The sequence below is a fragment of the Vombatus ursinus genome, unplaced genomic scaffold (assembly GCF_900497805.2).
Source record: "Vombatus ursinus unplaced genomic scaffold, bare-nosed wombat genome assembly UNPS02014864.1, whole genome shotgun sequence".
Taxonomy (NCBI): Eukaryota; Metazoa; Chordata; class Mammalia; order Diprotodontia; family Vombatidae; genus Vombatus; species Vombatus ursinus.
The window spans coordinates 17324934-17349470 of NW_020954642.1; the positions used below are offsets into that span (position 1 = coordinate 17324934).

At 40.6% G+C, this 24537-nt stretch overlaps 1 protein-coding gene across 1 annotated transcript in view; it reads right to left on the reverse strand.

The window, feature by feature from the left end:
• Window positions 1–2850, reverse strand: part of LOC114027961 (NEDD8-activating enzyme E1 regulatory subunit) — a 48858-nt gene extending 46008 nt beyond the window's left edge. Inside the window, exon 1 of the mRNA XM_027842104.1 lies at window positions 2757–2850. Within this exon, the coding sequence (XP_027697905.1) occupies window positions 2757–2815 (59 nt within the window). The 5' untranslated portion in view covers window positions 2816–2850. The remainder of the gene's footprint in view (window positions 1–2756) is intronic.
• Between the last annotated feature and the right edge of the window lie 21687 nt (window positions 2851–24537).

The following is a 24537-nucleotide window of genomic DNA, read 5'->3' on the forward strand; positions in this document are numbered from 1 at the left end:
TCAGGACTGGTCTCCTGTGGTAGCCTTCTAATTGGTCTTTTGGCTCCAGTCTCCCCTTTCCAATCTAACTTCCATACAGCTGCTAAAGTGATATTCCTAAAGAACAGGTCCGACCATGTCAGTACCTGCTCATGAACTATAGTGGCTCCCTGTTACCTGGAGCACCAGATACAAACTCTTCTATTTGGCATGCAAGGCCCTTCACAACCTGGTTCCAATGTACCTCTGCAGGATTATTAAAAGTTATTTCCCTGTACACGCTCTACAGTTAAGCCAAACTGGCATTCATGTTGTTCCTTACCCATGACAGTGCATATTCAGTCTCTACGCTTTTTACATGTTAAGGCCCAATTCCAGAACACGCTCCCTACTTACCTTTGTGCCTTTCAGAATTCCTACTTTTCTTCAAAGGTCAGTTAAATGAAACTTCTCATAGAAGGCTCTTCCCAAACCCTATACTTGTTAACCCTCCCCCCAAAAATCCCCTTCTAATTATTTTGTGTACATATTGTAGCTACTTACATGCTTACAAGTTGTTTCTCCTGCTAGGATGTAAGCTCTTTTAGGGCAAAACTGTTTCATATTTGTCTTTGTATTTCCAATGCCTAGAATGGTGTGTGGCTCCTAGTAGGTGCTTAATACGTGCTTGTTGATTGACTTGCTTTGGTGTAGCACAAAGGAAAGTACAGAACATGAAAACATTATGATACACTTTCTTTACTACCTAGTGTAATGGTGTTGCAATGCTCCTACCATACCTACTGCTCACATCTATTATCTGCATATAAGTGAACAGTAAAGTTTACTGAGGTGAAAGAAAGAGTTGGATCTGTTAACAGAGATGACAATGAAACTCAGCTCATGTTATTTGTATATTAACTCCTAATACAGTGTGGGGAGCATATTTGAGGTGAGGTATTGCTCATTTCTTTGAGCTTTATGCTTAGCACAATACATTGTACATAATTAATGTTTGCTGGATTATTTCTCTAACACATTCACTTCTGCTCAGATTGTAAAAGCTCAGATTCTAATATTAAAAGTATGATTTCAGGGAATCTGCCAAATTTGCTCTCTTCTCTCAGGGACCTGAAGAGGAAGGATTGGAAACCATACTTTTAAGCTTCCTAGAAGCAAGGAACCTTGTTTTATAAATCCTTGTATCATTCACACTGTGGAGCATAGGACCTTGCACACAATACTGAAATGCATGCATAATGAATTGCAAGAGAAAAACCCACAGGTGGAACCTAATGAAGCTACACTGTTACAGCCCCCAGACACTGGGGTAATGTTGTTTCAAATAAGTGGAAAAGGCAACTACTTCAAAGCCGATCTATAATTTTAACTTCTGAGGTTGAGGCATGGGGAAGAATGAAAAAAAGAGGAAGACAAAAAGCCAGGATGGCAGTAAAGGGTACTAGAAAGACTCCAGAGTTAGGAGCCCTAATTTCTGGCTCCAGCTCCGCTACTAATGTCAACGGAACATTTAGCAAGTTGCTTGTCCACTCTGAGCATCTGTTTCTTCATCAGTAAAGTAAGGCAGCTGGACTCATCTCCAAGGTCTTGGAAGCTGTGCCCCAGAGTGAGTCTGCCCCCCCACCCCAGCCCTTGCCTCTCATCCTCAGAGACCAGCATAGAACAGTCTGAGAATGGCTGGCAGGGCAGAGGTGGGGGAAGAACATGAGGAGGGATAAGGGTACAAAAGGCAAGTATGTTATTGGGGGAGGGAACCTCCTTTCCTAGAGGACCCTGAGATAGAAACCCTCACCCACAAAGGAAGGCAAGAAGGCACAGTGGAAGACACAGCAGAAAGAACACGAGACTGAGAGGCAGTGCAGCTGGACTTAAAGCCTGGCCTTACTGTTTGGTACTTGTACAATAAAGGCAAGTCATTCTCTGGGCATCAATTTTCCCATCTCTAGGTCTCTGAGATCTCTTCCAGTTCAGACACTCTGGGCACTAAGTTCCCTTCCAATTTTGAAAGATAATGTTCTAATGTCCCTTTGGCTCTGACATGCTATGCTCAAAGGTCTCTTCTTATTCTGACATTCTATGTTCTAAGGACATTTTCGGTTCCGACTTTTATTTTGACATTCAATGCTTTAAGGCCCTGGGCTGCCCTGGCATTCTATGTTCTGACCCTTGATATTCTAGGCCTCTGCCTTCCCTGATATTTTATGATCTGACACTCACTGCTCCCAGGCCTCTCTCCCTGCCCTGACACTCAATGCTCCCAGGCCTCTCTCTGCTCTGACACTCAATGCTCCCAGGCCTCTGTCTCCCCTGACACTCAATGCTCCCAGGCCTCTCTCTGCCCTGACACTCAATGTTCCTAGATCTCTTCCTGCTCTGACACTCAGTGCTCCCGGGCCTCTCCTTGCTCTGACACTCCATGCTCCCGGGCGTCTCTCTGCTCTGACACTCAATGCTCCCGGGCCTCTCCCTCCGCCCCTCGATGCTCTCAGGCCAGGACCCTCTTCACAGTCCAGGGCCCCACGAGGGGGGCGGGTCCAGCCTGGCTCCTCCCCAGGAGCTCGGGAGCCTGGATGACAGCTCAGTCTGCCGGTGGCGTGGGGCAGGCCGGCAGGCCGCGGCCCGCTCCCTCCCGCCAGGCCGCTCCCTCCAGCCGGCTCCGGCTCCGGGGTAGGCGGGGCCCGGCCCGAGCCCGGCGCTCTTCTGGGATGCCCAGCCCGACCCAGGACTCGGCCAGGTCTCGGCGGAGGCCCCTGCCGCATCCTCCCCTCCCGGCTCACCTCAGCTGCCGGTCGTACTTCTGCTCCTTGGACAGCTTCCCCGCCTCCGGCTGCGCCATCGTCCCGCCGGGCCTGGCCTCACGCCTGCTGAGCTCCCGCCCCGGAGGAGGGCCAGGCACCACCGCGCCGGTACACCAGGCTGCCCCGCCCCCACCGCGCAGGCGCACTACAGCCCAGGCCGGGATCCCCAGCCTACGCGCAGCCGTCCAGTGTGCCCTTGCGTCGCCACGCAGCCGCACTTTTCAGGCTTTCTTTTCACCCTACAGGTTCCCAAATCTACCAGCAGGGGACGCTAAAGGGCCGCGCACGCGCGAGGGCTTCGATGGGTACGCCGGGGTGTACACCAATATTGCTGTGTACAATGTTCTCTTGGTTCTGCTCACTTCACTCAGCATCAGTTCATTTAAGTCTTTCTAGGGTTTTCTGAAGTCTGCCTGCTCATCATCATATGAACTGCTTGTTCATATCCTTTGACCATGTATCAATTGGCAAATGACTCTTATTTTTATAAATCTGGCTCAGTTCCCTATATATTTGAGAAATGAGGCCTTTATATGAGAAATTTGCTGCAAAGAATCAGTAAACATCTATTAAGTACCTACCATAGACCAGGCACTGTGCTAAGTGCTGGGGAGGCGAAAGAGTCCTTACCCTCAGGGACCTGCTTACAGTCTAATGGGAGAGACAACAAGCAAACAAATATGTTACAAACAAGCTACATAAGAGGTAAACAGGAAATAATTAAGAGGGAAAGCACTGGAATTAAGAGGGAGTGGGAAAGGTTACCTGTAGAAGGTAGGCTTTAGTTAGAACTTACAGCAAGTCAGGGAGGTCAGTAGTGGGAATGGAGAAGAGAGAGCATTCACAGTATGGGGGACGGTCAGAGACAATTCCAGAGCTGCTTTGCATAGTTTCATTTCTTGTCAAGCTTTAAGTAAACTTGTTGTTACCTCCATGGCTTTTTGCTGTTTTATGTGGTGATACGACTCAAAATCTCTCATCACTTTTCTTCCTGAGATTTTATAAACTGGTATACATCCAAGTCAGTATTCCAACAGTTAACACAACTTGCAACAAGCATTTATTGAACACCTACAATGTGCCAAGCATTTAATAAATGCTTGTTGCAAGTTGTGTTATATGAATGTGATGAAATACTATTATGCTACGAGAAATGACAGAGACGGGTGATTTCAGAAAAATCTGGGAAGACTTATATGAACTGATGCAAAGTGAAGTGAGCAGAATCAGGAGAACACTGTATACCGTAACAGAAATATTGTAACAGTGATCAATGGTGAAAGACTTAGCTATTTTAATCAATGTAATGATGCAATTCCAAGGAATGAATGATGAAAAATGCTATCCAAGCATCCAAGAATCAATGAATTCTGAGTGCAAATGAAGCATCTCTTTTTTTTTTACTTTCTTCTTTTTTGTCTTTTTGGCAACATGGCTGATATAGAAATATGTCTTGCGTGACTTCACATGTTCAAGTGATATCATATTGCTTGCCTTCTCAATGGATGGGGGAGGGGCTAAAGGGAGTGAGAGAATTTGGAATTCAAAATTTTAAAAACTGAATGTAAAAAATAAAGAAATAAAGTTTTTAAGAGTTTATCAATTGTTTGATTTCCTGAGGCATTTAGGGGTAAAACTAGAAGGAGAACAACTAGCAGGAAAAGTGGGAAAGAACTACACAAATTTTATAAATAACTCCTTTTGCCATCAGTTACAGTAACACCGCCACATTGGCTTTAACATCTTAGTTTCAGATATGTTGCATGAAGAAGTGGAAATAGTGCTAAAAATATGGGGAAAGCAGCTGAACTAAACCAAGATTATACAGAGAAGAGATTTGTGCCAGAAACACCATAATTTTGAGGATCTAGAGGGATCACAGGGAAGATACCAAAGGCTTGGGGGAGAAAAAACCTCAGACCTTATTATACTCCCTTCCAAAAGTCAAAGAGAATTCAATTCAATAAGCATTCGTTAAGCACCTGCTGTGAGCCAAGAATGCTTTAGGTATTGGAGATACAAAGACAAAAATGAAAATAGTCACTGCCCCTAAGGGGCTTACAGTCTACTGGATATCAGTCATCCTTGACTCTTGTAGTTCCCACCTTTACAACATCTCTTGTGCGAGTCCTCTTCTCTCCACCCACAAAGCCACCACTATCCAGGTACAGGCCCTCATTTCCTGACACCTGGAATATTGCAATAGCCTATGGATTGATCTCCCAGGCTCAAGTTTCTCCCCATTCCAGAATATCTGCCACTCAGTTGTCAAACTCAACTGTCAAATGATCTTCCTAAAAGTGCAGATCTGTATGCTAGTCTATCAATTCAAGTGGTTCCTTGTGATCTCCAGGGTCAAATATAAAAATCCTCTGACTTTTAAAGACCTTCACAACCTGACCCTTCTCTACCTCTCCAGTCTTTCTGCAGTTTATTCCCCTGCTCAAAATCCATGATCCAGTGACACTGGCTTCCTTGCTGTTCCTCCCACATAACATTCCATCTTCTGACTTCCAGAATTTTCTGTGGCTGTCCCCCATGTTTGGAATGTTCTCCCTCCTCATCTCTGTCTCCTGGCTTCCCTGGCTTCCTTCAAGTCCCAGCTGAAACCCCACCATCTACAGGAAGCAGGAAGCCTCTCGATTCCCCTTAATGCTAGTGATTTGTTGATTATTTCCAGCTTATCCTATACATCGTTTGTACGTCATTTTTTTTGCATATAGTGTCCCCCATTAGACTGTGAGCTCTGTGAGAGCAAGAAGTGACAGCCTTTTATCTTTCTTCAGATTCCCAGAAGACACTTAGTACAGTGTCTGGCAAATGCTAGGTCCATAAATGTTTATTGACTGACTTACTGACTGAACATCCAGATAAGGATTCAAGAAAAAGTAACCAGTGAGGGAAGGTTGGGAATAAAGTAGGGGCAGTTTGTCCTACTTTGCTTTACTCAGAGGTTAAAATTTATAGTCTGATTGTATATGAAAAGTCATCATTTTTTTTTTAAATACAGGTTGCTTTTGGGAGAGGCCTTTAAAGTTTGGGACCCAAGGTAGTTGTCTCTATTTCATCTACTCTAAAGATAGTTATTTGTGTATCCAAATATGACCATCTGAACATTGCCTTTACTGTCAGACTTGGTTGAGATAATGGCTAGTCTTGCCAAACTTTTTTTTTCTCCTCATTTAAATTTTGTGTGTGTATGTGTGAGGCAATTGGGGTTAAGTGACTTGCCCAGAGTTACACAGCTAGTGAGTATTATGTGTCTAAGGCTAGATTTGAATTCAGGTCTTCCTGACTCCAGGGCAGGTGCTCTATCCACTGTACCACCTAGCTACCCCATTCTCCTCATTTTTTTAATGCTTTGTTATTAGGAATTGCTCCCTGGGTAGGAGAAGAGAGAGGTATAAATTTGGAAATGAAGATGATGTGGAAAAAAAAAGTATCAACAAACGTTTTTTAAAATTTGGGCACATGGAAGTCAACAATTTATTAAGCACCTACTCTGCACGTCACTGTGCTAAATGCTGGAGATACAATGACAAAACCAGAACAGAACCTGCCCTTCAAGAGCTTGCATTAAACTTTGGGGTGGGAGTGGGGACTTGCAGTAGATTTATTGTTTCCCTAAAATGAAGTTAGCTCTCCCTTACAGGCAGTTGGGACTATCTTTGATGGGTTCTCTCAGTTATTGGGTCATGGAATCCTATTACGAAGAGGAAGAGAAGAAAAAACTGTGTCAACTCTAAATGAATTCATAACAATTCCAACTTTCGGATTGGATCCCTCTACTCTGAATTTAAGGCACCCTGTGGGTCCATATCCACTAAAAACCATGTGTTACAAGCCCCTACCAGTGTGTTTACCTTTAATAACTAGTCAGAGGACTTAATTAGTTCAAAAGAGAGGTATTTCATATAATAATATAGCAAAGAAAGTATCAATAAAAGGTTGCCCACGTAGACTAGGGTGGCGCAGCGGAAAGAGCACCGGCCCTAGAGTCAGGAGGATCTGAGTTCAAATCCGGCCTCAGACACATAACGCTCACTAGCTGTGTGACCTTGGTCAAGTCACTTAACCCCAATTACCTCACCAAAAAGAAAAAAAAAGAGTGGACAAAGGTAGGGAGCACATACAGGCAGGCACCCACAGAACACATGGGGCTAGGCATGTGCATGGAGAGATAATGCAAGTAGGAAATGCAAATGGCCACGGGACACAAAAGGAGGGAAACACATGTAGGAAACATCTGTGGCTATGGCATGAAGGTAAAGTGATGATTCACACGTGTCCAACATACACACAAGAAGGGGAAGTTCTTGCCTTTAATGCTGCATGACTGCTGTTGTCTTCTGGATTAATAGATTCTAGTCTGTGAGACAATATGCAGACAACTGTGTACAAACAACCTCTATGTAGGACAAATTGGAATTAGTCAGCAGAATCACCAGCATGAAAGGGAATCTGGAGAAGTTTCCTATAGAAGATGGAGTTTCAGCTGGGACTTGAAGGAGGCCTGGGAAGCCGGGAGACAGAGATGAGGAGGAAGGGCTTATTCCCAACCTCCCCTACCCTCACTGCTCCTCTGTTTAGTACATAATCTCTGCTGACCACTGCCAGGAACAGGTCCACTGTGGTGCTTGTCTCTTCTTCCAGTTTCTGGCTTCAACTTTAGTCCATGGTTACAGTGTTATCTCTTTCTCATGAGAAGAGTGGGTTCTATCGCAGTCTTTCAATTAAAAATACTGTGGTTTTAAAAAAAAAGTAGACTTAATAGAAAAGTAGCAGCTCCAACTGCAAACCAACAAAGGCAGGTAGGGCGAATAGAGAAACCGCCTTACCTGGCAGAGATACTTCTAGCTAAATAACTAGTACCTCCAAATCCAAAGCTCAAATCTTTAAAACTAGAACTTTGTTCTAGGGCTTGGGTCTCTCTGTCAGAGATCTCATTGTACCTTTAGGTAAGCATTCAATATGCTTTCTGGTTTTAGCCTCCAAAGCCTGGAGCAGTGGTCTTGATGAGGTCTAGAGGTTTAGGGGTTCTGTAACTGTGAGATCATGACAAGCAAATCCTGCCTGAAAGAATTCGACCCAAGCCTTCTTTCAGCCAAAAACAAGGTTTATTAAAGATCCGCCATGTTGCCAGACTCTTGAGGAATCTAGGAGTCTGAAAGTTTTGGCTAGATTCTAAGAATCTGAGCAGTGGCTAGATTTTAGGAATCTGAGCACCTTAATGGAGACAAGATGGACTTTATATACAGAAAGATTGTGGGAGGGATCTAGGAGTGGCCAAGTAGTTTGGGGTGATTGGAGGAGGGGTCTAAGGAAGATCTGAATGGGAGTGGCCAGTAAACTGGGGTGAACAGGACTCCTGGGACCTGGACAATGGAACCTAGCTAGGATTAAATGTGGGAAATGGCTGGGGGCCATAGGGAGGGCTAGGCTAGGTTAAGGGTAACAGAATTGGGAGACTGGGTGTAGCCACAAAGAAAGGCCAGTTGATGGGATTATTGCCTCAGGCAAATGCCAGAGATTTAGCCACGTGGAAAAGTCCAGGGTTTTTCCTTTTTGGGATTTAGCTCCTATCCACATCAGTATCAAACTCAAATAGAGGGTCACTAAACCACATGTATCTCTGTGGGTGCATATTGACTTAGAAAACCACATATTAACATTATCTATCCTTTATTATGATTTTACTCATTTTGTTAAATATTTCTCAATTACATTTTAATCTGGTTCAGGCTGTGCTCAGGAGTTTTGTGGGCCCAGTGTTTGATGCCTCAGGCCTAGACTAAACCAAGTCATCGTCCTTGGAGATGCTAATTTTCCTAAAAATTTCCAAGGCTCTTGGAGTCCAGGATTCCCAATTTCTCAATTCCAAAACATGTTTTGCTTTCCTAAGAAGGTGTGGGGAGGGAAAGGAAGGAATGACACGAGATCAAACCCCAGAGAACAGAGTGAAGTCTTTTCTACCAGCCTAGTCACATTCCTGACTTTTATACGTATATATTCCAGCAAAGTCTTTCTAATTTTGGACCCCCCCCCTTTACTAAAGTAGGATTAAGTTTTTTAGTTTCTGATTTTCATCTATCTTTACCATTGGTGATAAGCCTAGTTCATAAACCCAAATTAACCCAATATCTTATAAATCAAAATATAGAATCACAGAGCTGAAAAAAAAAATCAAAGGTCATCTGATACAACCTCCTAACACAATGCTAGAATTGGCTGGTGGTAAACACTGAAGGCCCTTCCAGGGAGTATGCATCTCTGGAAATTTACAGAGACATGATGACGAATTTCTGACTGCTTCTCATGGAAACTCATTGTTGAAGAGTGTGCGTGCTTTGAAGTGATAAATAGATCCCCTCTTTGGCTTCTGAGTTGGAAAGGCCAATGACTCAGTGGACATTTTAAATGGCTACACAACTTCCAGCTTGCCCTTTCTGGCTTCAGCTCTCTCATGTGGCAAGTAGTGTGCTCTTTTTAAAAAAATTTAATTTAATTTTCAGTTCCAAATTCTCTCACTACTCTTTCCTCTCTCACCTATTGAGAAGGCAAGAAAAAACAAAAGTAATTACAAATAACTATAGTCATGCAAAACAAATTTTTGCATTAACCATGTTTTAAAAAAAAAAAAAAGGCTAGAAAAAAACATGCTTCAGTTTGCACTCTGAGTTCACCAGCTCTCAATCTGGAGGTCAATAGTATGTTTCATCATGAGTTGTTTGGAATTGTGATTGGTCATTGTGTGGATCAGAGTTCCTGAGTCTTTCACAGTTGATTATCTTTACATTATTGCTGTATAAATTGTTCTCTTCACTCAACAGCGATTCATATGAGTCTTCCCAGGTTTTTCTGAAACCATCCCCTTCATCATTTCTTACAGTCCAATAGTATTCCATTACATTCACATGCCATAACTGGTTCAGCCATTCTCCAATTGATGGGTATCTCTTGAGTTTACAATTGGTTGCCACCACAAAAAAGTATTGCTCTAAATATTTTTGTACTTATGGGTCCTTTTCTTCTTTCTTTGATCTCTTTGAGGTGTAGACCTAGTAGCAGTATTTAGGAGTCAAAGAGCATACATAATTTAATAACATTTTTAAGCAAAGTTACTTATTGTTTTTCCAAATCACTGAACCAATTCACAGCTCCACTGACAGAGGTGCATTAATATACCTGTTTTCCCACAACCTTGCCAGGCATTTGTCATTTTCCCTTTTTGTCATTTTAGCCAATGTGATGGGTATCAGGTAATACCACAAAGTTGTTTTAATTTTCATTTCCTGGGGCAGCTAGGTGGCACAGTGGATAGAGCCCCGGCCCTGAAGTCAGGAGTACCTGAGTTCAAATCTGGCCTCAGACCAAACACTTGACACTTATTAGCTGTGTGACCCTGGGCAAGTCACTTAACCCCAATTGCCTAAAAACAAAACAAAACAGAAAAAGAAGATGACTGAACAATTAGATGCAATTAGATCTGGTATTAATATTTAATCTGGTTCTAACACTTACTGTTAAGTGAATTCTTTGAGGAAGCAATGTGACGTAATGAATAAAGATCTTGTGACCCTGTGTGACCCTGGGCAAGTCACTTAACCCCAATTGCCTAAAAAAAAAATCATTTCCTCAATTATTAGTGACTTAGGCCATTTTTCCATATGACTATTGACAGCTTGTACTGCTTCTCTGAAAACTGCCTATTCATATCCTTTGACTATTTATCAGTTGGGGAATGGCTCTTATTCTTATAAATTTGATTCACTTCTCTACATATATGAGGAATGAGTCTTTATCAAAGAAATTTGCTGTAAATTTTTTCCCCTCAAGTTTCTGCTTTCCTTCTAATCCTGGCTATGTTTTGTTTGTCCAAAACCTTTTTAATTTAATGTAATCAAAGCTATCCATTTTACATCCAGTGATCCTCATCATTTCCTTTTTGGTCATAAATTCTTCCCTTAACATCTTACATCATACACAAAAATAAAGTCAGAATGGGTGCATGATTTAGATATAAAGGCTGATACTATAAGCAAACTGGGAGAACAAGGAATAGTTTACCTGTCAGATCTATGGAGAACAGAAGAATTCATGACCAAACAGGAGATAGAGAACATCATAAAATGCAAAATGTATAATTTTGATTACATTAAACTGAAAAGTTTTTGTGTAAATAAAGCCAATGCAATCAGGATTAGGAGGGAAGCAGAAAACTGAGAAAGAATTTTTACAACCAATGTCTCTGATAAAGGCCTCATTTCTAAAATATATGGAGAACTGAGTCAAATTTATAAGAATACAAGTCATTCCCCAATTGATAAATGGTCAAAGGATATGAACAGACAGTTTTCAGAGAAAGAAATTAAAACTATCTATAGTCATATGAAAAAATGCTCTAAATCACTATTGATTAGAGAAATGCAAATCAAAATGACTCTGAGGTACCACATCACACCTATCAGATTGGCTAACATGACCAAACAGGAAAATGATAAATATTGGAGATGTGGGAAAATTGGAACACTAATGCATTGTTGGTGGAGTTGTGAATTGATCCAACCATTTTGGAGAGCAATCTGGAACTATACCCAAAGGGCTATAAAAACGTACATAGCCTTTGACCCAGCAATAGCACTTCTAGAGCTGTATCCCAAAGAGATCATACAAATGGGAAAAGGACCCACATGTTCAAAAATATTTATAGCAGCTCTTTCTGTGGTGGCAAAGAATTGGAAACTGAGGGGATGCCTATCCATTGGGGAATGGCTGAACAAGTTGTGGTAAATGAATGTAATGGAATACTATCGTGCTATAAGAAATGATGAGGAAACAGACTTCAGAAAAACCTGGAAAGACTTGTGTGGACTGACGCAGAGTGAAATAAGCAGAACCAGAAGAACAATGTACACAGTAACAGCCATGTTGTGTGATGACTAACAATGATAGACTTAGCTCTTCTCAGCAATGCAAGGATCTAAGATATCTCCAAAAGACTCATAATGGAAAGTGCTGTCCACATCTAGAGAAAATTATGGAGTCTGAATGCAGATCGAAGCACATTATTTGCTCTTTTTTTCATTCTATTTTATTTGTTTCTTCTTTCTTGTGGTTCCTCCTATTGGTTCTAATTCTTCTTTACAACATGACTAATGTGAAAATATGTTTAATAGAAATGTAAATGTAGAGCCTATATCAGATTGCACATCATCTTGGGGAGAGAGGAGGGGAAGGAGGGGGAGAAAATTTAAAACTCAAAATCTTATGGAAGTGAATGTTGAAAATTAAAAATAAATGAATTAATTAAAAAAAAAATTCTTCCCATATTCTAGATCTGACAGGTACATTTTCCCATGCTCTCCTAATTTGCTTATATCATCCTTTATGTCTAAATCATGAACCTATTTTGAGCTTATCCTGGTATAAAGTGCAAGAGGGAGATGTTGGTCTATACCCAGTTTCTGCCAGATTGCATTCCAGGTTTCCCAAATAGTCAAATAGTGAGTTCTTGCCCCAATAGCTGGAATCTTTCAGTTTATCAAACACTAGGTTATTGTGTTCATTTGATTGTGTATATTGTGTACCTAATCTGTTCCACTGAGCAACCTCTTTATTTCTTACCCAATACCAAATACATTGTTTTGATGGTTACAATTTTATAGCATAGTTTGAGATCTGGTACTGCCAGGCTCCCTTACTTTTCTTTTTTTTTTTTCTCATGAATTACCTTGATATTCTTAACCTTTTGTTCCACCAAATGAATTTTATTCTTAATTTTTCTAGCTCTACAAAGTAATTATTTGATAGTTTGATTAGTATGACACTGAATAAATAAATTAATTTAGATCATATTGTCATTTTTACTATATTGATTTTTCTCCAATTATTTAGATCTTCCTTTACGTGAAAAGTGTTTTGTAATTATATCCATATAGTTTATGGGCACTTAGACTCCCAGGTATTTTATACTGTCTATAGTTATTTTAAATGGAATTTCTCTTTCTATCTCTTTCTGCTGGGGTAATATACAAACATGCTAATGATTTGTGTGGGTCCATTTTATATCTTGCAACTTTGTTGAAGTTGTTAATTGCTTTGATTAGTTTTTTCGTTGACTCTTCGGGTTCTCTAAGCGAACTATCATATCTTCTGCCAAAAGTGATTTTTTTTTCCTCATTGGCTATGCTTATAACTTCAATTTCTTTTTCTTGTCTCATGCTCTAGCTAGCATTTCTAGTTCGATATTGAATAGTAAAGGTGATAATGTACATCCTCGCTTCACTACTGATCTCATTGGAAAGTCTTCTTGCTTATGTGTTCTTCTTTATATACCCTATGAGGAAGGTAAAGGATTTTCTTTCTCCCTACCCTGCTGTTCCACAGGGAGTATGGAATGAATGAAGTGAGCTTACCCTTGAATTTCTAGATGACTTTCCTGCTTCTTATTTCCTTTCCTGCATAAATGATTGAACATAGACCTAGAGGGTCTGTGTCTATGTCCGTGTCTAGGCTTGGAAACAACCTCATACATTTGAGAGGCATAGAGGTCCTGGGTGCAATTAGTTGAATTGACTGGTGGCAGAGGAAGCTTTTGCAGTTGGAGAGAATGGCCAAAGCCAAGAAGATTGGCCCAAGCCTGACTATTTTACCAGAAGATATATCAGGAATTATTTGCACAATATAGAGCGAAGGGATAATGAGAAATACTTAATCAGTGGTCTTATCCAGGGGTGGGGAACCTGAGGCCTCGAGGCCACATATGTTCTTCTAGGTCATTGGGTACGGCCTTTTGACTGAGTCCAAGTTTTACAGCACAAATCCTTTTATTAAGGGGATTTGTTTGGTGAAGTTTAGATTTAGTCAAAGGGCCACACTTGAGGACCTAGAGGGCCACATGTGACCTTGAGGCTGCAGGTTCTCCACCCATCCCACAAACTGCTTTATGGTAGGTCTGATGAAATTAAGTATCCCAGCAGATTGTAACACTAATTATAAGTTAAGTTGCTGAATCTTGCTTTAAGTTTATTTTTGTCAAAATTGAGTATTCCATGGTTAGCATTCCTTTATTGTATAGAAATTAATACCTGTCCTTTATTTAATTCATATTATACATTGAATACGTTTTTAACTCCCCATTTTGGGGAAACCCTAGACATAACCCTAAACCTAAGATTTAAATAATTTGTCCCAAGGGTGCTGGTGTGGGAATTTTACAAGTTGAAGAATATGAAAAAAGGGAACCTAGTGTCATTCTCCTAATCTTCTTCTCCCCCAAGTAAGGGTGAGAATTCCATGGGATTGAACCCAAACCTGGTCTGACTATCTGAATCCAGATCAGAGGGTCCCTTTAGTGGAGAAAGAAGTAGTATAGTGCCCTCACCCTTGTGGGCCCAACAACAGTTCTTCAAAATCAACACCCTTTAATCCATCTCCAGATGTTAATTCATAATGTTTGAAGATTTCTAGTCACAAAGAATTCACCCTCTCCTGAGGCAGCCTGTTCCATTTTCAGACATTTCTAATAGTTAGGAACTTCATTCAATCCAACAAGCATTTATTAAATGCTTACTTTGTACAAAGAAGTTCTGCTTTATATTGAGCTAAAGTCTGCCCAGTGCTCCTGGTTTGGCCCTCTGGGACCAGGCAAAACCAAGCTCATCCCTCTGACACTTTCAGGTACTGGACAAGATGTTCTCTTACTAATGATTCTTTTCTCAAGGCTAAACATCCACATTCCTTCAATCAGGTTTCATTTGGCCTGGTCCACCATCTCTTGCCATCCTGCTGGCCTTCTTTTAGACACACTCCAACTTACCAATAAAATGGATGTAACACCACAAATTGAGTGTGATCAAAGCAAAAGACCACGGGACAGTGACTTTTGTCCTCCACTATCAGTTAAGATAACTTAAGAACCTATCAACTTTTTGTTCTGCCATGTCCTAATATGGACTCAATGTTCACTAAATATTGTGGAAAAACCGGTTAATCTAGAATCTAAAATTGTGTTATTTCTTCCTCTTTGTGAATCTTGTTGCTTTTCAGATTATACCAGGAAGGCTTTTTTTTTTCCTTCAGCCATGATGACAAATTGTTGCTGAGTTATCACTATTGTCAAACATTTATTTGTACCTACTGTATATAAAAATTTATAGCACTTGCAGTATACTTATATAAATCTTTATGAATCTTCCTTGGCCATTCCTAATTTTAACTCAGTGAAGGAAGATGATGGGAAAACAAGATCTCAGAGTTTCACAGGACTTAGGTTTTTATGGTGCTATATTTCTTTTTCAAATTGGAGTCTCTGAAAGAAAAGATAATAAAAGCTACTCTCTAAATATGGGCATGTCATAAGCTGTATGACATTGTAATATCTCATAGTTAGGGACTTCAATATACATGTCAATGTCCCCATTAGCACGTTTCCCTCTCAGATTATCAACCTCCTAAATGTTCATGACCTCCAGATCCACCCTTCATACGTGACCATCATTCATAACTGTTGCACCTCCATTATTCAGAATGCCAAAATTCCCTCCAATGATGATCTTATCATTTGATCTCTCCCTCTTTCACACTCTTTCTAAACCTATTTTTTCCCTACTTCATTGACCTTCAGTCCCATTATACCTCCCTGTTTTCCCAGTCCATTACTTTTTCTTGGACCTTACTTCCATCAGTTAGTCATGAGAACAAACCCCAAAATCTGAAATAGTTTTTTTTAATATTTTATTTTCCCAATTACATATAAAAATATTTTAAATTTGTTTTTCAAAATTTTGAGTTCCAAAACCTCTCTCTTCCTCTCTCCACTCCCCCCTTGTTGAAAAGGCAAGTGATTTGAAATAGGTTATACATGTATAGTCATGCAAGACATTTGAAATAGTCTTAGAAAGAAATTTATTTGATCATTTGGTAGAAGAGAAAAGCTGGAAGAAAGCTCCCTCCTCAGTCTCTGGGAGGTTTACATTATATAAGGTTTCAGAGAAGAGCTCCAGCACACGAACTGACCCCCAAGTAGCAGCTAGGCTATTTTGTAGAAAGGGCAGTTCCCCGGCAAGGTCCATTGAGCTGTATATCAGTAAGTATAAACATTCACATTTGAGGAAACCAAAACACATGCATTGGGTGGACTCAAAACCTGGGTGAGATCCAAGCATTCTCCGTAGCCTTCTGGCTTCCCTTGGAGCATCTCTGAGGTCAGTCAATTTCTAGCCACATCAAGCTAGATTCAAACAATATTAATGAATAAGGTTTTCTGAACAATATCATAAAATATTCCCCTCCAATCCCCTCTTTGGGGCTTATTAAAACCCAATATTCTCAGAAGCAGAGAGCATAATACCAGAAGCAGGGAGATGGGTTATGGTTTCAAAGGGAGTTCATTAAAATAACCCAACTCAATGGTATCTTACTCACTACCTATCTCATCTAGAGCTTGACAGAATTCCTTTAAGTGGACAGTTTGGTGACAAACTTTTCCCAATGTCTCATCATCAGAGGGATCAATTTAAATAAGTCTCAGGGGCCGTAAGTCAATGGACTTAAACTTACACAAGAAAATAAGTACACTGTGGCCAGGAATATCACAAAGATCATAATTCCATTCTTCCTTCAATGTCATAAAAGCTGAACAAAGTTAGTTAAGCACAGTCATAATCTCAGACATCCATCCCTTAAGGAGACACCCTTAAACAGGCTTTATAGGTAACTAAGTCCAGCTACAGATTAAACTGCATTTAGAGAATGGATTGATTGAGAGGGGAGATTTATATATCACCACTGTAACCAAGAAAACTCAGCATCAGAGAAATCCTACCTTACACAGTTAGCTGGGGTAGCTGACAATTAACTAAATCACTTTAGGAAGCTCAAACTTCCCTTTGGATTCTACTTGAAGCATGTCAAACGACTAACCTCATTAATCCCTAAGTCATGTTTTGGTCAGGTGAGGTTAATATAAACAGAAAACAGGCTTTCAGTTAACCAAAAACTTGCAGGAGGAATGGCCCTGATTCTCATACAATCAAAAAGAAAAAAAAAGGAATTTGGGCATACCCCTTTTGCAGGCCAACAAACACAATGAAACATTAAAGCTAAAAGCAATGCAATAATAATCACCAACTGATTACCCATTCCCAACGTCCATTTAATCAGCATACTTCATCTTGAGTCCCAGAGGTCAGATGTAGTCATATGGTCTCTGGAAACATCTCTTAGAAATTCTGGAATAGTCCTTGTTCCAGGGTATCTCTAGAGGGTGCTCTTTCTAGCACAGTCACTCCTCTGGTTCCAAGTCATTTGCAGAGATTTCCTAAGTAATACTGCTAAAAATCTGCCAGTAGTAAGACTCAAAACAATTTGGTTCAGCTCAGTTGTGTCTGACTCTTCCTGACCCCATTTGAGGTTTTTCTCGGCAAAGATACTGGAATGCTTTGCCATTTCCTTCTCCAGCTCATTTTACAGATGAGGAAACTGAGGCAAATATTGTTAAATGGCTTGGCCAGGGTCACACAGCTAGTAAGCGTCTGAGGCCAGATTTGAATTTAGGAAGATGAGTCTTTCTGACTCCAGAACTGGCGTTCTGTGCACTATGGCGCCACCTAGCAGCTGGGAATCAGTAAAAGACTTTTGAAGGAGGTGGTTCTTTAACTGAGCTTTGAAGAGAGCTAGAGGTGACAAGAGGTAGAAAGGATTCTAGGAATGAGTGTTGTTCAGTTGTTTTTCAGTTGTGTCTGTGACCCCATTTGCAGTTTTCTTTGCAGAGATACTGGAGTGGTTTGCCATTTCCTCCTCTAGCTCATTTTACAGATGAGGAAACTGAGGCAAACAGGGTTAAGTGACTTGTGCAGGGTCACACAATTAGTCTCTGAGAATTTGGTTTTCCAGAAACTAGTTCATGTGGTGAAAACCAGCTCAAATCTTATAGAACTAACTTAATTAAAAACAGAGCTATAAGAACATCAAATTAAGAACTCATAATTTACCTGAAAGTTCAGAGAATTTCCTTTTTTACACACTGTTTTTTCTTTACATCATTACTTGAACCCTGTTCCTGATATGGACAATGCCAGGTGAAGGAAGAATCTTAAATTAATCCAGAAGGGCCCTTCTGTCTCTTAATATTATCAGAAACTTCAAGAAACATTTGAAAGTCAATCATACATACACATAATTATACACACACACACACACACACACACACACACACACTCACACACACACACACACACACAGCTGCTCAAGGATCCAGAGATCTCTACTCCCAGCCAGAGCTGCCTAGGAAGTTTGCATAGCACAAACAACCACTGTCCTTCAGAAACTAGTCTTTGACACCCACTTTTCCCCAACATAGAAGCCAAGGAGTTAACTACTTATAAGAATTTTGGTGGGTGGGTGGGTGGGTGGGGGAGCAGCTAGGTGGTGCAGTGGATAGAGCACTGGCCCTGAAGTCAGGAGGACCTGAGTTCAAATCCAACCTCAGACCAAACACTTGACACTTACTAGGTGTGTGACCCTGGGCAAGTCACTTAACCCCAATTGCCTTTAAAAAAAAAGGATTTTTTTTTTTGAGATTCTTTGGATTTAGCTTAACAGTTCCAACCCAACACAACCTGGAAAGGTTTTCATCTCCTGACTCCTCTCCCTAGTTTGGAAGTCTCTCTCCCACCCTCCCTCCCTCCCTCCCTCTCTCTCTCTCTCTCTCTCTCTCTCTCTCTCTCTCTCTCTCTCTCTCTCTCCGTCCCTCCCTCCCTCCCTCCCTCTCTCTCTCTCTCAAAGAAAATGTTCCTCAAACAAACCAACTTCACATTCTTTCAGTGCTGCTTCCAGAAAAGTGTCTGAAGAGGTGTGATATTGTGATCATAAGCTGCATAATCAGAAGTACCTCGTTCTTAGAGAAAATAATCTAATCTTGTTTTCTCAAAGTGAAGTTTACTAATCCATTAAAATTTTAAACTTTTATATCTTTATCTTATCACACCCTTCCCCCTTTTTTGAGGATATCTTTATATCATCCTGAAAAAATGAGATACTTTAAAGACTTAATCTTATATACGAATATATGCTTAGGGAATGGCAAACTTAAGAACTCATGTATCTAGTTGCTTAGGATGGGAACTTAACCACAAATTCAGATTAAAAACATTAAGATCTTTCGAACTTGTATCCTATGATAATAATTCAGAAATGTTTTAGTATTAATCTATTAATTCATAGATTTGGTAGTACAAAAACAAAAACTACAGATTACCTGCTATGATCATAGTAACTCACTATGAAAGGAAAAAAGAGATACATAGTTATAGCAATATTTTTTCTTTCTTCTTAATTAAACAATTTATTTATTACTTTTTAGTTTTCAACATTCACTTCCATAAGATTTTGAATTTCCAATTTTCTCCTTCTCCCTCTCCTTCCCCCTCCCCAAGACTGCGTGCAATCTGATATAGGCTCTACTTAAAACGTTCATCTTAAGCATATTTTCACATTAGTCATGATGTAAAGAAGAATTAGAACCAATGAGAGGAGCCACAAGAAGAAGAATCAAAACAAAACAACAAAAGAAAAGGAGAGCAAATTCCATAGTTCTTTCTCTGGATGTGGATAGCATTTTCCATCATGAGTCTTTTGGAGTTGTCTAGTTATAGCTGTCCCTTAAAGGACGCACAGACTGACCTGACATAAGTGTAACAGGGTAAAAACTACCTTAGTTCTGTTTGAGTTCAGGTAAAAGTCATAGTTAATAGCCAATTTTGCAGCAAAGTTCTACATTATTCACAAGGTATCTCAGCCAGATTCAGAATTAACTAGATGGGAAATTTCCTATTCAGAAAGGAAATAGCACAATGGGAAAACTGAGTCAAGAGGCTCATATATTCCCCTAGGTCATCCCCTCAGCTTTTCTATAGCAGTTCTCAGACTGTCCTCCCTTTGAGCAGTACGAGGAATTTCCCTTCAATGGTGGACTTAATGTCTTAGTAACAATTCAGACAATCATACCTGAAATAAAAACTCAGAATAATACCTAATCACAATCCCAAGAGATTTCACCTCAAATAACAAAAGCTTAGCTTAGGGTTAGTTATTATTGTTTTTGTCACGTTGCAATAACAGTTAACAATAGCTGTATAAGAACATATAAACACATATAGGCACATATAAAACCTTGTCTTGTTTATTCTTTCTAGTTCAGATTCAGTTACTTAGAAATTAGGAATAATCACATCCTGGCATTTCACACATAAAGTAAATACACAATAGTTCACTCAAAAACCCCCAAAAAACTATGGCTACTTTAAGACTAAAAGACATCCTTATTGCCTATTAACCCTAAATCTAAGGTCTGTTGTTATGAAGCTGGCTCAGAGATATAACTTCAGTACATACTATTAACAAGTTTTTGTTGTTGAGCCATTTTCAGTCATGTCCAACTCTCTGTAACTCCCTTTGGAGTTTTCTTGGCAAAGATACTGGAGTAGTTTGCCATTTTCTTTTCCACTTCACTTTACAGAGGAGGAAACTGAGGCAAACACGGTGAGGTGATTTGCCCAGCATCACACAGCTAGTAAGTGTCTTAGGCTGGATTTGAACTCAAGTCTTCCTGACTCCAGGCCAGGTGCTCTATCCACTTTGTCACCTAGCTGCTCTCTGTTAACAGGTACAATTTCTTAATTTTCAAAAATAATGGCCAAACAATCCATCGGCTCCATCTCATTCTTTACTATAAACAAACTTGTAAGTTCTTTTACTTCAGCTGTGAGAGGTCCTAGTTTCATTATTTTAGAACTTCATTACTTTAGAACTTCACCATCTATTCTGTCCAGTCAGAAGAAGGCTCCCTCCTCAGTCTCTGGAAAGTTTACATTATATAGATTTTGGAGTAGAGTTCCAGCATATGAACTGAACCCCAAGCAGCAGCTAAACTATTTTGCAGAGAGGGCAGTTCCCAGGCAATATACATTAAGATATATATCCATAAGCATTAACATTCAAATTGGGGAAAACCAAAACACAAGCATTGGATGGACTGAAGTCCTGGGTGGGATCTAAGCATTTTCTGCAGCAATTTGGCTTCCCTGTGACCATTTCTGAGGTCAGTCACTATCTAGCCACATTCAAGCTAGGTTCAAACCAAATTAATAATTAAGTTTTTCTGAACATATTAAAATATTTCCCTACACCCCCATTCACAGTCTTGACCTGTTCATACAACATTCATTCAATGAGCATTTTTTTTTAGTGAGGCAATTGGGGTTATGTGACTTGCCCAGGGTCACACAGCTAGTAAGTGTCTAGTCTGAGGCCAGATTTGAACTCAGGTCCTCCTGACTCCAGGGCCGGTGCTCTATTCACTGTGCCACCTAGCTGCCCCTCAATAAGGATTTTTAAAGTATCTACTATGTGCCCGAGCACTGGGCTAGGAGTCAGGAAAACTCATTTTCCTGAATTTAAATCCAATTTCAGACACTTATTACTGTATGACCCCGGGCAAATCACCTATCCCTGTTTGTGTCAGTTTCTTCATCTGTAAAAATGAGCTGGAGAAGGAAATGGCAAACCACTCCAGAATCTTTGCCAAGAAAACCCCAAATGGGGTCATGAAGAATTGAACACAACTGAAATGACCAAACAACTACAACATTATGTGTCCAGCAGTATTCTAGGCACCAGGGATTTAAAAAACAAAAACAAACAAACAAACAAAAAAAACTAACATCAAAACAGTCCCTATTCTCAAGGAGCTCATATTTTATTGGGGGAAAGGAAGATTATGTAAACTGATAAGTAAACAAAAAATATAAACCTGTGGCACAGTTTCTACAGATAAACATGCCATTCATGAGAAGAATGAACATAGAGAAGAGCATATGAAGAGCAATTCATGCGTCTGGAGCTGTAGGGCTACTGATTTCTTCTGGTCATATCACTATGTTTTTTCTCCAGTGCCTGCTCCCCATTGATTTCCACAAGCACTTTGTCTCTACCAGATGTATAGGGTCTCTATGAGATAAATTGTCTTTACTGGACATTTTCTCTCTTTCAGATACTTTTCCATTGGTCTTTTGATTGCTGCTGGCCGCTCACTCCTAAGGGCTATGCCTCTGGACTCAGAGTTGTGGAGCTGTTCTCTGCTGCCAGCTTCTAGCTACAACTAGAGTCCTTGGCTAGAAAGCCATCTCTTCCTCAGGAGAAGAGCAGTCTCTATCATATTCTTTTAGTTTTAAAGACTTGAGTCTTTCTAGAGAACAACATTCCTAACTCACTGAGCCAAAACACCAGCAGACTAGAGGAAAGAGGAACCTTTCCTTGATTTATTTTCCCCTCAAGCAGTGGCTGTTTGTTAGTTTGACAGTCTTAGCTCAATGGGCTAAGGCTCATCAAAACAAAAGATTATCTGTCCCAAGTGTGAAGTTCTTTAGATAAGCAGAAAGGCATTAGATCCTAGCTGTTTAACTAGTGCACATACCCCTAATCCGTGGTTAGGTCCCCACGCTTTTCTTCCCTAGTGCCTGTTCCCCACTGTTTTCCACAAACACTTCATCTCCATCAGATCTAGGAGTGTCCTACCATAGGCAAACATCAGATCTAGGGCTTGAACCTAGGACTCCTTGGTGCTCAGTTTAATATTTTTCTAGCTGTCAGGAATGATGTAGAGGGGATATTTGTACTGAGTAGAGGTTGTACTGCAGTAGATAACCTTTGAGCCATTTCCTACCTCTTGATTCCACAATTCTCAGATTCTAGACTGGTGTTCCCAGGCCTGCTTCACCTCCCCCTTCTCTAATCCAGCTGCCCCCTGGAGACGTGATTGGTCTTTGTACTCTAGATTTATGGACGCGATACTATCTTGGTGAGGGACAGTGGAAAAATAGGGGGTGGGACTGGGCAGGTCTAGAAGAAAAAGAGGAAGAGAAGAAAAAAGAATAGGAAAAATAAGATTGAGATGGGGAGAGGGGTGGGTGGGAAGGGGAAGAGCTGGCTTCCATTTAGGAAGAAGGATCCGCCTAGCTCTAACTACATTAAGATTAACAACAGGTTCTGGCCTTAAGGTGGCCATGTCCAGCCATGACAAACCTAGTGTCAAAGTCCTAGTTAAGGAGACCTTTTGCAACCGGTGTGAATTCTTTACCTTCAAGATACCTCATTTTACCTCCAGATTAAATACATGGTTTGGGCACCACCTTTTTCTATTAACCCGCAATTTTCATGGACTTTATCCTGCAGGACTTTTTCCCTTGGGCTATTATTGTCAGAGGGTGATTAATGGAATGATAATGAGGCCTCATTAAATAATTAAATGAGCCTGATGACTTTTCTCTCTTCCTCTCTCTTTCTTTTGTCAGCACAGATGCACATACTCAGGTGAGTGGGAGGCAGTGGGTGGGTTGCCTGCCACCAAAGGCAGGGCTGCTGGGCTGGGCTATCTGTTGTCTTCTGAGACTGAATGGAGGTAGTTCTATTGTTTCAATGGCGTCCGACTCTGTGACCCCATTTGGGGTTTTCTTGGCAAAGACGCTGGAGTGGTTTGCCATTTCTTTCTCCAACTCATTTTTTTTAAGATGAGAAACTGAGGCAAGCAGGATTAAGTGACTTGCCCAGGGTCACACAGCTAGTAAATGTCTGAGGCCAGACTTGAACCCAAGAAGATTAATCTTCCCCGCTTCAAGCCTAGCATCCTATCCACTTCGAGAAGACCATGGAATTTTTCTGTCTCTTGTAGAATTCTCTGATGTGGTAACAAAGCATAGAGATGACTTTCAGCTTACAGGCCTTCCACAGCCCTCCCTTTACTTAGTTCCCATCCAAGAGTCTGCCTTCTTCTAGAGGAGCAGCCTGGTACAGTGAAAAAGCACTGAGTTGGACGATCAAAAACACTGGGTTTTTGTCCCAACTACACCACTAAACTACCCCGCCCTCTCCACCCCGAGTGTGTGTGACTCTAGGTAAGACATTTCCCTTTTTTAGGCCTCAGTTTCCTCCTGAGTAAAATGAAGGAATGGAACTAGAAGTCATCCATCCCAACTCCTTCATTTTCCAAATGAGGAAACTGAGGCCCAGAGAACTTATACGACTTGCCTAAGGTCACACAATAAGTAAGTTGGAGAATCAGAACTTGAACCGAGGTCTTTTGACTCCACATACATCACCCTGTCCACTGCACTATGATCTCTAAGGTCCATTCCAGCTGGAATATTCTATGATCCTCTCCTACACAGCCCACAGTTTGGACTCTACCTCCTCCTTTATTTACATAGTTCTACCTTCTTACTCTAATTTGCACAAATCCACCCTTCCTTAGATGCCTTCATTTTTGTCAGTTTCTCAATTCAGTTCCATTCAACAAATTGTTTGCTTGTTATTTCTTCCATTAGATAATGAGCCCTCAGTGATTGAGAGCAGGGATTATTTTTTGCATCTTTTTGTATTCCCCAGCTCTGTTTAGCACAGTTCTTGGCACATAATAAATATTTATTGACTGACAAAATATTTATTAAGATCCTAGTCTGCCTGGAGTCCTATGCTGAACCCTGGGGAAAACACAAAGATGAGTAAGCCCCGACCCTGCCATCATAGAGTTTATTCTCTGGTTAGACTCTCTACCCCTCTTATCTTTCTGGTCCCTTCCCTTCACCCCACCCTACTCCCTACTCTATCATTTAGATTTTTCTCTTGCTGGATCTCTAAGACTATATAGAAAGAACAGGTCTTCATATTATTATTATTATTATTATTATTATTTTGGCTAGGCAAT